This window comes from Melozone crissalis, unplaced genomic scaffold (genome assembly GCF_028551555.1).
Source record: "Melozone crissalis strain CALT ecotype California unplaced genomic scaffold, PUWL_Pcris_2 ptg000016l_1, whole genome shotgun sequence".
In the NCBI taxonomy this organism is placed as follows: Eukaryota; Metazoa; Chordata; class Aves; order Passeriformes; family Passerellidae; genus Melozone; species Melozone crissalis.
The window spans coordinates 27,922,836-27,935,833 of record NW_026535794.1 but is presented as its reverse complement, the minus strand read 5'-3'; the positions used below and the strand labels follow the sequence as shown (position 1 = coordinate 27,935,833).

Genomic DNA, 12,998 nt, shown 5'->3' with positions numbered 1-12,998 from the left:
CATCCAAATCAGCTTTACTGTCACCTGTCTTCATAGAGAATTTTGTGGCTTTAACAGAATTGTGTATGTGTGACTCTGTTAAATATAGCCAGAATAAGGGGTTTTTTAGGTGCATTAAATACCTTCAATGGGAAAATAAATGCAGTTCCTATTTACTGTTATAGTAATTGAATTGCTTTGAACTACTGGTCAACCTTGAATTCCAGGAAGGCTTTTCTCCTTTGTTGTTTCTGAGTACAAACTTGTATTTGTTAAAGCACTATTGGCTCAGCGGATTGTGCCATTGACGAGGAAGGACATTGCTAACTGCAGAAGTGAAATGTTCAGGTCATTAACTTCCTTGCAGTATTAAAGGAGGTCATGGTGTACTTAAAAAGTTATGGAGTAAATCTTAAGCTAGTAGCTCCTACCACTTACTCAGAAAGTGTCACAGGAGATCAATTTAGAGCTTACCACAAAATGAAACCTGAAGGCATTGCCTGCTAATACAAAAGACTTCTGGCTGCAGTAATTATTTCAAAGGTCTATCACAATGGAATCTATTTCTAGCAGCTCTGGAGGATACATTCAGATTGCACACTGAGAAAATAAGATTTCTGTCTTTGATGGTAGGAATTCAAATAGTAGAAAGTGTTATCTTCTGTGCTTACATGGTAGTACCTAAATCCCTTGACTTTGTCTCAAAGTCAGTTAATAAAGACAGTCAGTTAATAATAGTGCATGCAGATTGGATTTTATTATTCTTTTGTGTCATGAGAGTTTCTTTATATTTTCTTAAATGTAATTCCAAACATGTACAGGGCACACATATATAGAGTAATACATGATTTTGAAATTAATGGCCATGTCGTTTTCAAATCTGTTAAAAGAGACCGGCAGAATTTCCCTTTGGTACTACACGGACTTCGATCTTGTGAAAGATGATGTATTCAAGCAGTAATCTTGTTCCCACAAGCAGATAAAATGCAAGTAGCTCTCCAGTGTAATGTGGTCAAGTGGTAGGATGAGTAATCCTTAATTAGGAACCCCTGGAGCAGCTAAGCCTGAAGAAAGCTGGTGTTTTTGATAGAATTCTGTGAATGTTTCTGAGATCAATTGTTAGAAAGGAAGATTTTTGTTTACTACTGCTTTTTTTCAGGTCTATCCCATATATAAATTCCATTGTAGAATTCACAGAGCAAATTATTCAAGTTGGAAAATGGAAGTTTATTTGTATCTCAGCCCAGATATCAAAATATGAATCTAAATGTTGTTTAGGCTGCTGCAGTGTTGAAAGTTATAGGCACTAAGGACAGAGGGGGTTTTGGCCAATATTTTTTCCCATTTAGGTAAGTGATATAAATTAACATATAATGTAAGTTTCCAACTCAAGTTTATTATGTATCATGTCTCAGTGTTGTAATACCTCACAATGTGTTGACCATATCTTTTATACTGAGTAATGTAAATTGATAATCTGTGGCAGCTAAACACAGTAGTACAGCTTTTCCTCAGATTGACAGAGGTGAAATATTTTCCCTTTACAATGAATATGACTTGGAAGTACAAGTTGAATTTTTGCACAAAAGTAAATTTCACTTTGGAAAATACACTTCTCTAATACTAGAGATTATCAGCTAATTCTTTTTATTCACACCTCAGAAAATTGCATTTTGAACATGAATAGTGTGTTTTATTTGATAATATAATTTATCTCCCACACAGGGTATCAATTCCCTATCCCCTCTTGCCTTTCAAATTCTGCCATCAAAATAGCCATGTGTGAATTTTAAGTGGCACACATTTTTTTGTTTGGCCCCCTGCACATGAGTTGATTTCATGTGAGGTGCTCACTGAAGGGAGGCTGACCTGAAAGCAAACATCTGCCTGACTGAGCTGTGCACTGGACAGTATTAGAGAGATTTCACCTGAAGGAAGACTCGAGAAGAAGTTTTATCTCCTCTCCCTGTTAATTCTTGGCTCCGTTTTGTACACTTGGCTACTCCTAAATAAAATTTCTACAGGCTGTGGAAAACTTTGCATGATAATATGTTGCTAAAAAATTCTATACTATATATCATTTCTTTAATATGTGATGTAGATACGGAAAAGACTGAGCTACTACTGTGCAATTCTTTTTAACCGCTCCAAAATCACAAATTGCTAAACACTGAAATATGAAATCCATTTGGTATATAACATTCTGGTGTTGCATTTATGATTGCTACTGTAATACAGATATTTTGATCAGTACATTTAACTGTTTATTGGTGGATTCTGTACAAATATTGACCATACTGTGAAAATTGTTGACACACCAGCATTTTTTTTCCAGTTGAGAAAGAGTTCTGTTTCAAGTTTCTGGTGCTCATGCATGCAGAAATCACACATTGATCCATCTGTTTTGTGCCAATTTGCTTTTGATGACAAAGCAAAATAATAATCTTTTAGAAGTAATCTCTGCCATTTGGTTTCCCATGCACTGCTCTTTCATTTTGGGTTGATACTCAGTAGAGCAAGTAATTCCATTCCTCTTTGTGGAAAGAGTTCTGAGTTCCTCTTTTTCAGTGCAAGGGGATGTTGCCATTGCTATCAGCTTGTCCTACTTCTGATCTGATTGCCCACACACAGACACTGTAACACATAGATTGTCAGCAAATGTGTTAAATGACAAAGTATAGGAATGTACACCCGGGAAAAGGCACATCTGACCATGCATTCATTAGCAGTTTATTTTGAACAAAATAGTCTGCTTTCTTTTAGTTAGAAAGATAATTAAATCTGAAGGAAAAGCTAGAAGTTAGAAATCATTAGAAATTACAGTTAGATGTCTTAGTAGTCTCTGAGTAACTAGAACATATGCATGCCTTGCTTTGTATCACAGCTTTACTATTTACACTTCCATTCTTCAGATTTTTTTTATCACATTTCGTCCTTCTTGGCTAAAGAGATACTTGGGTGAATCATAAAGTTTAGAATAGTGATTCATTGCTAAAGACAGCTTTGTTTCTATCTGTCTTGTATAATGAAGGTTTTGTTACAAATCATGTCAAGTTAAATGAATGTCCTAAAACTGTAACTTGGGTCAATGCACAGGAAAGAGAATAAAAGAGCTTGGTGGTTTCTGGGTTTTGTTTTAAAAAAGATTTTCTCTAAAAGTATTTTTTAAAGTGTTTGTTAGCTATTCATGCAAATAAGGGGCAAGTATTTATATCTAATCCTAAGCACAGTAAAATAGCATTTAATACTGAGTAGCAAATTCATTGCAGTAGTCATAAACTTTATTTGAAGAAGGTTGGTGGTCATGACAATTGTATTGAATTCCTATGATGAATGAAAATCTGAATTTGTACCACTGATAAAATGTCTTCTAACAGTGCGTAAGCAGAGCAGGAGTGTATTACAGATCTGAGGCAACTTAAGACTTCTGTCTTTTGTTCAAAACCCTCAAGAGGAGATAATATGTGTGCATCAGCAAGGAGTTTGAAACTTCCTTTTTGACCCTACCCAACAAGAAAAGGAAATACAGAGAAAAAGCCATATTTGACTGCAACAAAATTTATGTTTATTTTCATAATCTCTTTCTCAAGTAACAGGATTATTTGATCAGATGTATTGATAGGTCACCTGAAATCCAGGAGAGAGAGAGGCACAGTGGTGGCAAATACAAAATACACCCTTCCCCCCCCCAACCCCCACAAGAAAATGAAAATAAGACAACAACCACCAGCCAAAAACTAGACAAGAGAATAAATGCTTGGTAAACCCAAGCTACTAAGTTTGAAATTGTGAACAATTTAGGCAGGTATGTGTTATGTTATGCTCATACATTAAATCTGAGTTAGTAAATCTCAGCTTCAGTGACTTGTGAAGGAACTTAGAAGTACAGCTCAAATCCCTTTTGAATTGTATAGGAAAACCTAAGAAAGTTAATAAAATTTGTTTTGCCAGTAGCTCCTGCAAATGTAAGTAGGGCTTGTTGGGCTGCATCCCAATGGTAATGAAGAGGACATGTAGCAGATGAGAAGCTTGAGTGCCCAAACTGCAATAACTGAATCACATCATGATGTGTATGGATGGGTGCACATGGTAAGGGCCATCCCAGTGACCGAAAAGAGATTTGCAGAAGGATGCACAGCCTGCAGTCCTTGCCACCATGAATCTTCCTCAGAGTTTTGTAGGAGGAATGGGATAAAAATTGTGATGTCAGCATATTCTGTTATAGCAAGAGCAAGGTTATTTGTAAATTTAAACAGAAGTTAAAGTAACCTGGCTTCCAGAGAAAATACCTGAGTAGCTGCTTTATGTCACTGGGAATTGGCCTTTATTAAAGACCTGGTCTTGGGCTCTCACTGTTCTTCATTCACAGAGTGTAGTTATTTGAAAGAGAAATGGGAGGAAGCGTCCCAGGATGGCTATGAGCACACAGAGAGGCCTTACAGGCTTGTTAGAGCCGTGAGGAGGCTTGAAGGCAGAACCAGTGGTCAAAATCTCTTTTCTCATTCCACAGCTTAACAGGGACAGCAGCCTCCCTCTGCAGGCATCGCTTATGGAGGCAGGGGACTTTGATGTGTGGGTGTTACATGCCCTTACTGAAAGCACAGGAAAGAAATCAAAATCATGGAGTGCTGCTCTTCATGGAGCTATAAACTACTATTTTACTGTAGCCTTAACAGATGAGAGTGCTCTATTGCCTGGTTTGTGTTTTAGTCACTGCAAAGTACAGTGATCCACTGCGGGAGTCGTAAGTAAGAATTTGGACAACTGCTCAAAAGCAGTGTTTACATGAGAACATAACTTTTTATTTGCAAAAAAAGAGCCACAATCTCCATACAACTTTATTTGGCAGAAATACATTGTTATTGTCTTTGGAACATAAAGAGCACTCAGTCTTGTATTTTCACAATATTAAGGGCATATACTCCTTAAGATACTTTGTGGTAGGAATATTTTGTCACACTGTGACAAAATTTGACACTGTCTAGTCCACTGTGTTCCACAAAGAAAGAAATAAACATAGATGAAATCATAGCTTAGACAATATGGATAGAAGGCATAAGAAAACTTAGTGTGCTGAAATAATTTTTGTTTTCTAGAATTGGAAAAAATATTTTTGTTGTTAAAAATAGTTAGCAATTGAAAAAAATTATATCACAAATGTATTGTAAAAGAAAGGAAAATAGAGAACCTTAATTTAAAAATAAATTTTTAGGTATAGGAGGCACTGAATCTAACACCTCAGTGAAATGTCAGTAAAGTATGCTAATGATGAAACACTGGAAAGGTTTTTATATAAACTCACACATGACATGACTTGCTAAAATACAGACTCAGTGTTTCATTATGCCAACAAGAAATATATTAGCCTGTAGTCTCCTGTGGGTACTTGGTGGAAACAATGCCATCCAACAAAGTTTTAATTACATCAAAGTCCCTTGTCTATAAAATTTAGACTGCTATTTATTTCACACCTTTCTTCTGGGAGCTAATCATTGTTAAATACTAGAACAATTTTATAAGTGAATGGTTTCTATGTTAAATTTGATTTTTCTGTTAGCTGTACTCTTGTTTTATGTTTTCACTTAATAATTACTATGTTTAATTCAGTAATGGAGGAACCATGCTCTTTCCACTTACTGCTAATGTCTGTAATAAATATAAGGTGGTTGTATAAGTAAAATAAATAGCCTGGTACGGTATAGCTTTATAGTAGCTGAAAACACTTCTCTGTATAGTGAGTAAATAATTGATCTCAGCAACATCTACTTAAATACCCATAGGCTTGATCAAAGAGAGAAGGGATGAGTTTGCCCAGGTTAGCTTGTGAGTGGAAAAAGGAACTTCTCTAACAGTGAGAGCATTTCAGATGTCAAGACTGTTAGCTGGCCAAAAGAGTGTATTAATGGAATGTATGAAGTTGGCAAAATCCCTGCTTCTAATAGTGGAAAAATACACATTTTTCAGCTGTCATAAAGAGTATAAACCTTGATACCCAAATCTGAAAAATAACAATAGGAAAATGGGATATAGAGCAAATCACCCAAGTCCTATCAACTAGAAGTAGCTGAGTAGTTATGGACAGACACTGTGAAAATTAAGATTTGGGAATTGATTTAGTATGCCACGCTGTCCTCTAATTTGTATTGTTATTAAGGTGAAATATTTAGATCTTGAGAATGAAGTTTTCCTTCTTTGATTGCTATGGTACAACTGACAGTTAATCTAGGAAAAAACCAAAGTGTTAATTCTCAGGGGAGCTTTTCACCTGAGTCTGCTGGATGTAAATTAGATGCATTAATGTGAGTCTGAAAAAATTTATGACATAATGGGTATCTGCTCATGGAGTAATGTTTTATAACTAGGAAAGAGGAGGGAATGAATATTGGTTTTAGAAAAAGTCAATTTAGCTAGAAAGAAAGAATGTTCTTTGGTGGACAACATTTCTTATCCTATCCAAGAGCTAGATGGAGAGGGAGTATGTAAAATGAGAATTAAACTTTTGAAGAAAGTTAGTAAAGGATATTAATTAAATTAAAGTTATTAAAAGAAATCAATTAAAGGCTAGTTAGTTGACTGTCTTTTAGTCACTGGCTAGGTATAGTTTTCACTGCTAAAAATGGTGGCCTGTATCTCCCTGAGAGTGCAGTGAAGATAATGCAATTAGTTTTGCTAATGTGTGCATATAGCAAGGCCAAACTCAAGACGGAGGATTTAGGTTTGACCTCTGTGAATTTCCACATGGTAAAACTGGTCTGAACTGTGGTTTTACCTTAGAGATATTGATGTGTGCTATTAGCAGAGAAGAGCATCTCACAAAAATCCAAAGCTATAGCCTAGGCTTCTATTGGAAGATCACAGTTTGACTTGTAGTTTTCTAAAACATTTGTGTGATCTTAGAAATCTGATAGTACAGATTTTCAATTTTTGGATATTTGATTTTTCTCACTGAAGCACTGTAATTATATCTGAAAATAATATTTCCTCATGTAAACTACACAAATAGTAATAGGATTTGACAGAATAATTGTATTAGACAGTGTGCAGCTGGCCAGTCCCCCAGTAAGCACAACTTAATGCAGTACTGAGCCTATTACAAACAGTGCTGGCAGCCCTGCTCCAAAGGGCAGTTAAGGATCAGGGAAGTTGTTTGCCCAGTATCTCAGGAAAAACACACCCCCCTCCCTCTCAGTGTTTTACAGTAGATGTTTGGCAAAAACAATTGCCTTGGGGCCTTTGGGTATGCTTTAGTAGGGACATGGACTTGAAATGGAACACATGGGTCAGCAAGTTCAGCTTCCTAAGTCATCATGAGGCAGAAATTTAGTTTAGAGCTGCCAGACTAAAAAGCCTTTTTAAGAAATCATAGGTCACTAGACCATTACAATTACCTTAAAGCAATTAAAAAAAAAAAATCCCTTACTATGCTTCCTTTTCTTATCTCCAGGAGGAAATAGTTATAGAATCATAGAATATCCTGAGTTGGAAGGGACCTGGAAGGATCATTGAAGTCCAACATCTGGCCCTGCACACGACAGCCCCAAGAGTCACACCATATACCTGAGAGTGTTGTCCCAATGCTTTTTGAACTCTGTCAGGCTTGTGACCACTTCCCTGAGAAGCCTGTTTCAGCTCCCAACTGGATGAAGAATCCTTTTCTAAAGTCTAAATTAACACCTCCTGACACAGCCTCAGCCATTCCCTCACATTCTTTCAGTGGTCACCAAAGAGAAGAGCTGGGCACCTGCCCCTCTTCTTGCCCACTTATAGGCAGTTTTCTCTTTTATTTTGAAGTATTGCATTCATACTCCCCTTTTCTCCAAGAGTTGAACTTGATTTTTTTTTAAATTCATGCTAATAAAGCAATTATTGTCAGCACAATTGAAGAGCTATGTTTAAACTATGGAGTGTAATATAAAAAGCTATATTCCTTCTTATGAATACAGAATATTTGGATGCAATGCTACTGCAACAATAGGTGACCCAAATTATTTTACAGTTGAGATGCTGCATCTACTGCGTGCTGTCAGATGCCAAGAAGCATAAATATAATTCTATTGTGTGAACAAACAGCTAGAAGTTTCCTATCTTGTTACTGTATAGTAAGTCTTATGATGTTTTGGGGAAGGACCTAAAGTTAGGTTTATTGAGCTTAGAATAGATAAGCAACCATGCTTAAAAAACTTGAGAAACAATTATAGAGCATTGTTGACTTTCATTAAGGGGTAGGGTGCCTCCTCAGCAAGTTTGCTGGTGATACAAAACTGGGATGAGTGGTTATTACCTCGGAGGACTGTGTAGCCCTTCAGAAGGATCCGGACAGTTGGGAGAGGTGGGCAGAGAAGAACTGTCTGAAATTCAACAAGGACAAGGGCAGGGTCCAACCCCATGCACCAGGACTGACCTCCTGGAAAGCTGCTCTGCCTGCAGGTCCTAGTGGACAAGGAGCTTTCCATGAGCCAGCAATGCCTTTTGTGGCCAAAAATGCCAAAAATGGTGTCCTGGGGTGCATTAGGAAGAGCATTGCTGGCAGGTTGAGGGAGGTGATCCTGCCCCTGGCATCCAGTTCTGGGCTCCTCAGTACAAGAGATATATGGAGCTCCTGAAGCAGATCCAGCTGAGGGTGGCAATGATGATTCAGGGATTGGAGCATCTCTCTTGTGAGGAAAGGCTGAGGCTTGTTATCCTTGAGAAGACTGAGAGGGGATCACATCAATGCCTGTAAGTATTTGAAGGGAGGATGTCAAGGTGACGGAGCCAGGCTCCTCTTGGCAGTGCCAAGTTTTGGGACAAGAGGCAACAGGCAGAAACTGAAGCACAGGAAGTTCCACCTGAACATGAGGAAGAGCTTTTTTGCAGTGAGGATGACTGAGCACTGGAACAGATTGCCCAGAGAAGTTGTGGAGCCTCCTTCCCTGGAGTTATTCAAGATCCTTCTGGGCACAATTCTGTGCCATGTACACTGAGAGACCGTGCTTGAGCAGGGACCTCCAGTGGTCCCTTAACATGAACCATTCTGTGATTGTTAAAGACTATATTAATGCCCTCCCTATTCTTTGTAAATCCTTATGTTCCCTCTCCTTATTTTGTATGACCTGGTGTTTCCTTAAGGAACTTATTTTTCTTCTTAAGTGAGAAGCTTTTATTCAGGACATGGCTATCCTGTTCTATGAAGTTGCACCCTTATGGCTGATGATCTCTCCCTAGGAAACACGCTGTATTCTTAAAATATTTTTAAGACCAAAAACTGCTGTATAGCATCAGGCAGCAATACTGTTGTAAAGGGTTAAGTGGTATGCAGAACTCAAATATGCTGCTAAATTTTAAGTCTATCCATCTTTCTGAAATTCAATCTGCTGATAAATCTTTATAACTGATACAATTAAGTTACTTAAGATGCTATTGCAAGTTTTTTAATGTCTGTCTGAGATGTACATTGTTTCAGTGATATCAGGAGAAATTAAATGTAAATTGGACAGGTGTGGATAATATGGTGCAACCTTTATAATATTTACAGTTGTCTGTAATTTTTTTGCCTGGTAAGTCCTGATAAATTATTTTAAACAAAATCTGAAATGAGAAGTTAAAAATGTATTCAATTCAAGGTAAAACTGGCAGCAAATATTAAGCTGTCATATAGATATTCTGGGCTTTCAGTGTGATTTTCTGATAGAATGTTGTACACTTAACTGAATAGAGACATTCATTAAAAAAAAAATGAAATAAGTTCCATCTCTTTTTGCTTCCAGCAATTACTTGTCGCAGACAAGATGGAGGACAAGCTGACATCAGCGAGTGCCTTAAGTACTCTGGCCCATTACCACCCTTGACACAGATGTGCCAGATTCCCTGCCAAGACGACTGTCAGTTTACGAACTGGTCAAAATTTTCTCCCTGTAATGGGGACTGTGGAGGAGTCAGGACAAGGAAACGCACTCTTGTTGGTAAGAGTATCAAGCAAAATAATGCTGCTTTTATTTATTATTGATAATGTTTTGTTTAAAACCTGAGGACTTCAGAGGTTCCCTTTTGACAAGTGTTACAGTGGCAGAAAGCAGATCCAGTGTCATACTCTGTATGCTGCTGGTGGAACAATACCCAGGAGTAGAAACTCGTGCCATATGTCAGAGGCTCTTGATATGGGTAAGTGGCTAGAGAGAAGATGGGAGAGCATAGAAGAATACTTTTTCCCCCTAAATATAGTGCACATTGTAGGGGTTTTTTTTGTTATGTTGAGGTTTTTTATGTTGGTTTTTTTCTTTTCTTTGTGGGTTCTTTTTGTCAGAAAAGTCAGCCATCATCTCACTTTAACAGGATCAGATGTTAACACGCTTGCCTTCCTCTTCCCACACCTGGTCTCAGCTAAAGCAGGCTTCCTTCTCTCATGGTGTTCTTTGGTGCATTTAGAACTACTACGGCAGCTGATTGTGTTTCAGCATTTTGTTATAAACCACCATTTTCAGCCTTAAGCTTTGGCTTACCTCTTTTGAACTTAGCTGCAGTCTTGAATGTCAGATTAAGCCAGTCCTTATGATTAAGCCAGTCCTTTCTCTGGCTGAATGTTTCCCAGTTCTTTCTTTCACCATTTTTCATCGTCTGCATACAGCACCACAGACCACATAAGGCAATGGCTCGTTTTTTGCCTATTTCTTGAGATAAGTAATAATGCTCTTTTTTTGTCTCCCAAGAAGGCTCTTTAAGTTTTATTTAGCAGAATAAAAAGATTTATCAGTGATGCCCTTGCCACAGACTTGTCCTAGTCTGGACACTGTTCCACTTTCAGACATTTTTCCTTTAACTTCTTTTCAATCTATTATTTGTTGGTTTTGGTGTTTTTTTAAATTATTTTTTCTTCTGCATGAAGTGAAAAAAAAATGCCCTGGTTCTAAATTATAATTGAAACCTCAAGAGTGATGCTTGGCCTCTGTCACAGCACTCTTTGCCAATTAGTCTGTATTGTCTGTGGTGCAGGAAAGCTAGCTAAGGGGGGTGCCCATTAGCAGGCTCAGAAAGAATGTGATAGGATCCAAACCCTATCCCTGTCTCCATCCCCCTGTAAATCAGAAGACCAGTGGAAAATGAATAATTCATGATCTTCCAGAACCCTCACTGTGACTGTCTAATAATTCCAGTAAGCTTTATGTCAGGTTTGCTTCCATAAGGAAAAAAATGAGCAAAACTGACTAACAGTGTTTTTCCTTATTTTAAAAACAGAGCAAGAAAGTACACATTTTTCCTACTACAATATTAACACTTTGTGATACTTCCTGTCCTCATTTAAGTTACCCCTTCAAACTTGCCAACTCTGTGATGTGTGCTATGGTGTGTTCTCTGTGGCAATGTGTTACCCAGACTTGGAATAAATTCATAATTATTCCTGGTAAATACTTCCAGAGGAGAAGCATACATTTAGTGTTGTCAAAAGAATGAGAAACTTTTCTCCAGGTATCCATTTGCTATTCTACTGTTCTAAATGAAGACAATAGCAAATACAAGAACTGAGACTGCTGCAATCAATGTCCAGTGCCTTGTTTTGAATAGGGAGGAAAATGCTACAGAATATTACATTTACAGTAATATCTGAGTAACAGCTACTTAGATATTACTTAGTAAGAACCACTACTTTTGCAAAGATTACTACAATAATTTATATAAACTGGTATGGAAAGGAAAACTAAGCAAACTTTACCAAAGAGAAGATTTAAATATATTTCATGGAAATGGGAAATTGAGTGGATGGCTATGCTCCAATTCAGGAAAGAAAGCAAGAACATACTGAATGGAAAGAAATTCAGAGAAGAAGCTCATTCTGTTAGAGGGGAAGAATGATAATTATGAACAAATGTGTGATAACAGGTGATTAAAGAATTCTGATATTTTGAAAGAAGGTACTAGTGTAGCAAAGATGCATGTTACTCCCTTCTTGACTTCTTCCTTCAGCTTGAAAAAACTTGATCCCTATAGAAATCTTGTCATTGGACTGCACACTGCTGATGAACTGGCAGGAAAAGAGTGTATTTTTTTAATTGCTAACATTTTTGAACTTCACTCCTGAAACATTTTTTATCCAAATTAAATATAAATTACATCTTCTTTTTAAAAAAGAAATTGCCTTTATGCAAATTGTAGGTATCCACTACTTTAGAAATTCAATTCAATAACCTAATTTAATCAAGATTAATGTAACAGGTATTAGGTGTATGTATGTATGTAGTTGCAAGCACTTGTTACAGAAGCCTAAATTAAATTTTTGGGAGATAAGCTGTAAACTGATACAAACTTGCTAATAACTATTTCTTCTTTCTAGGAAAAAGTAAGAAGAAGGACAAATGTAGAAATTCTCAGCTGTATCCTCTGATTGAGAATCAGTTTTGCCCGTGTGACAAGTACAGCGCTCAGCCTGTGGGAAATTGGTCAGACTGTATTTTACCAGAGGGTAAGACCGAAGTGCTGCTGGGAATGAAGGTCCAAGGAGATGTTAAGGAATGTGGACAAGGCTATCGTTACCAGGCCATGGCATGCTATGACCAAAACAATCGACTTGTGGAAACATCGCGATGCAACAGTCACGGTATTGCAAACTTATTTTCTTTCATCTGTTTACTTATGACCTTTAAGTTTAACATAATATATGTATAAGTAGAATTAGCAGGTTAATATTTATTTGTTAGGCTGCCTTTTATCCCAAGATACCTTCAAACCTAGCATGTTTTTGCTGACTTTTAAAATAGTAAAATTAAGTAAAGTCATGGTAAACTACTAACTAGGTATTTTAATTGAAAAAAAATTAAATTCTTGTTATTATTCCTGATAACTGTAGCGAGAAATTTGAGAAAAAAGCCATTTAGAAGGAGCAAATAAAAAAAATTAAACAAACACAGGACTATTTTGGAAAGGCTGAAATATTTCCCACTGATTCTCTAGATAGCTTTAAACCTTAAATAACCTTATCTCTATCATTTGCTCTTCAGCACCTTAACTAACAGGACCTGAGTTCAACAGCACACAGCACTTTTTTGCTG

The 12,998-nt window shown here is 37.0% G+C and overlaps 1 protein-coding gene across 1 annotated transcript in view; it reads left to right on the top strand.

Annotated features, from left to right (window-relative positions):
- Positions 1-12,998, top strand: part of THSD7A (thrombospondin type 1 domain containing 7A) — a 191,198-nt gene that overhangs the window by 137,636 nt on the left and 40,564 nt on the right. Inside the window, exons 13-14 of the mRNA XM_054273356.1 lie at positions 9,726-9,920; positions 12,284-12,547. Of these exons, the coding sequence (XP_054129331.1) occupies positions 9,726-9,920; positions 12,284-12,547 (459 nt within the window). The remainder of the gene's footprint in view (positions 1-9,725; positions 9,921-12,283; positions 12,548-12,998) is intronic.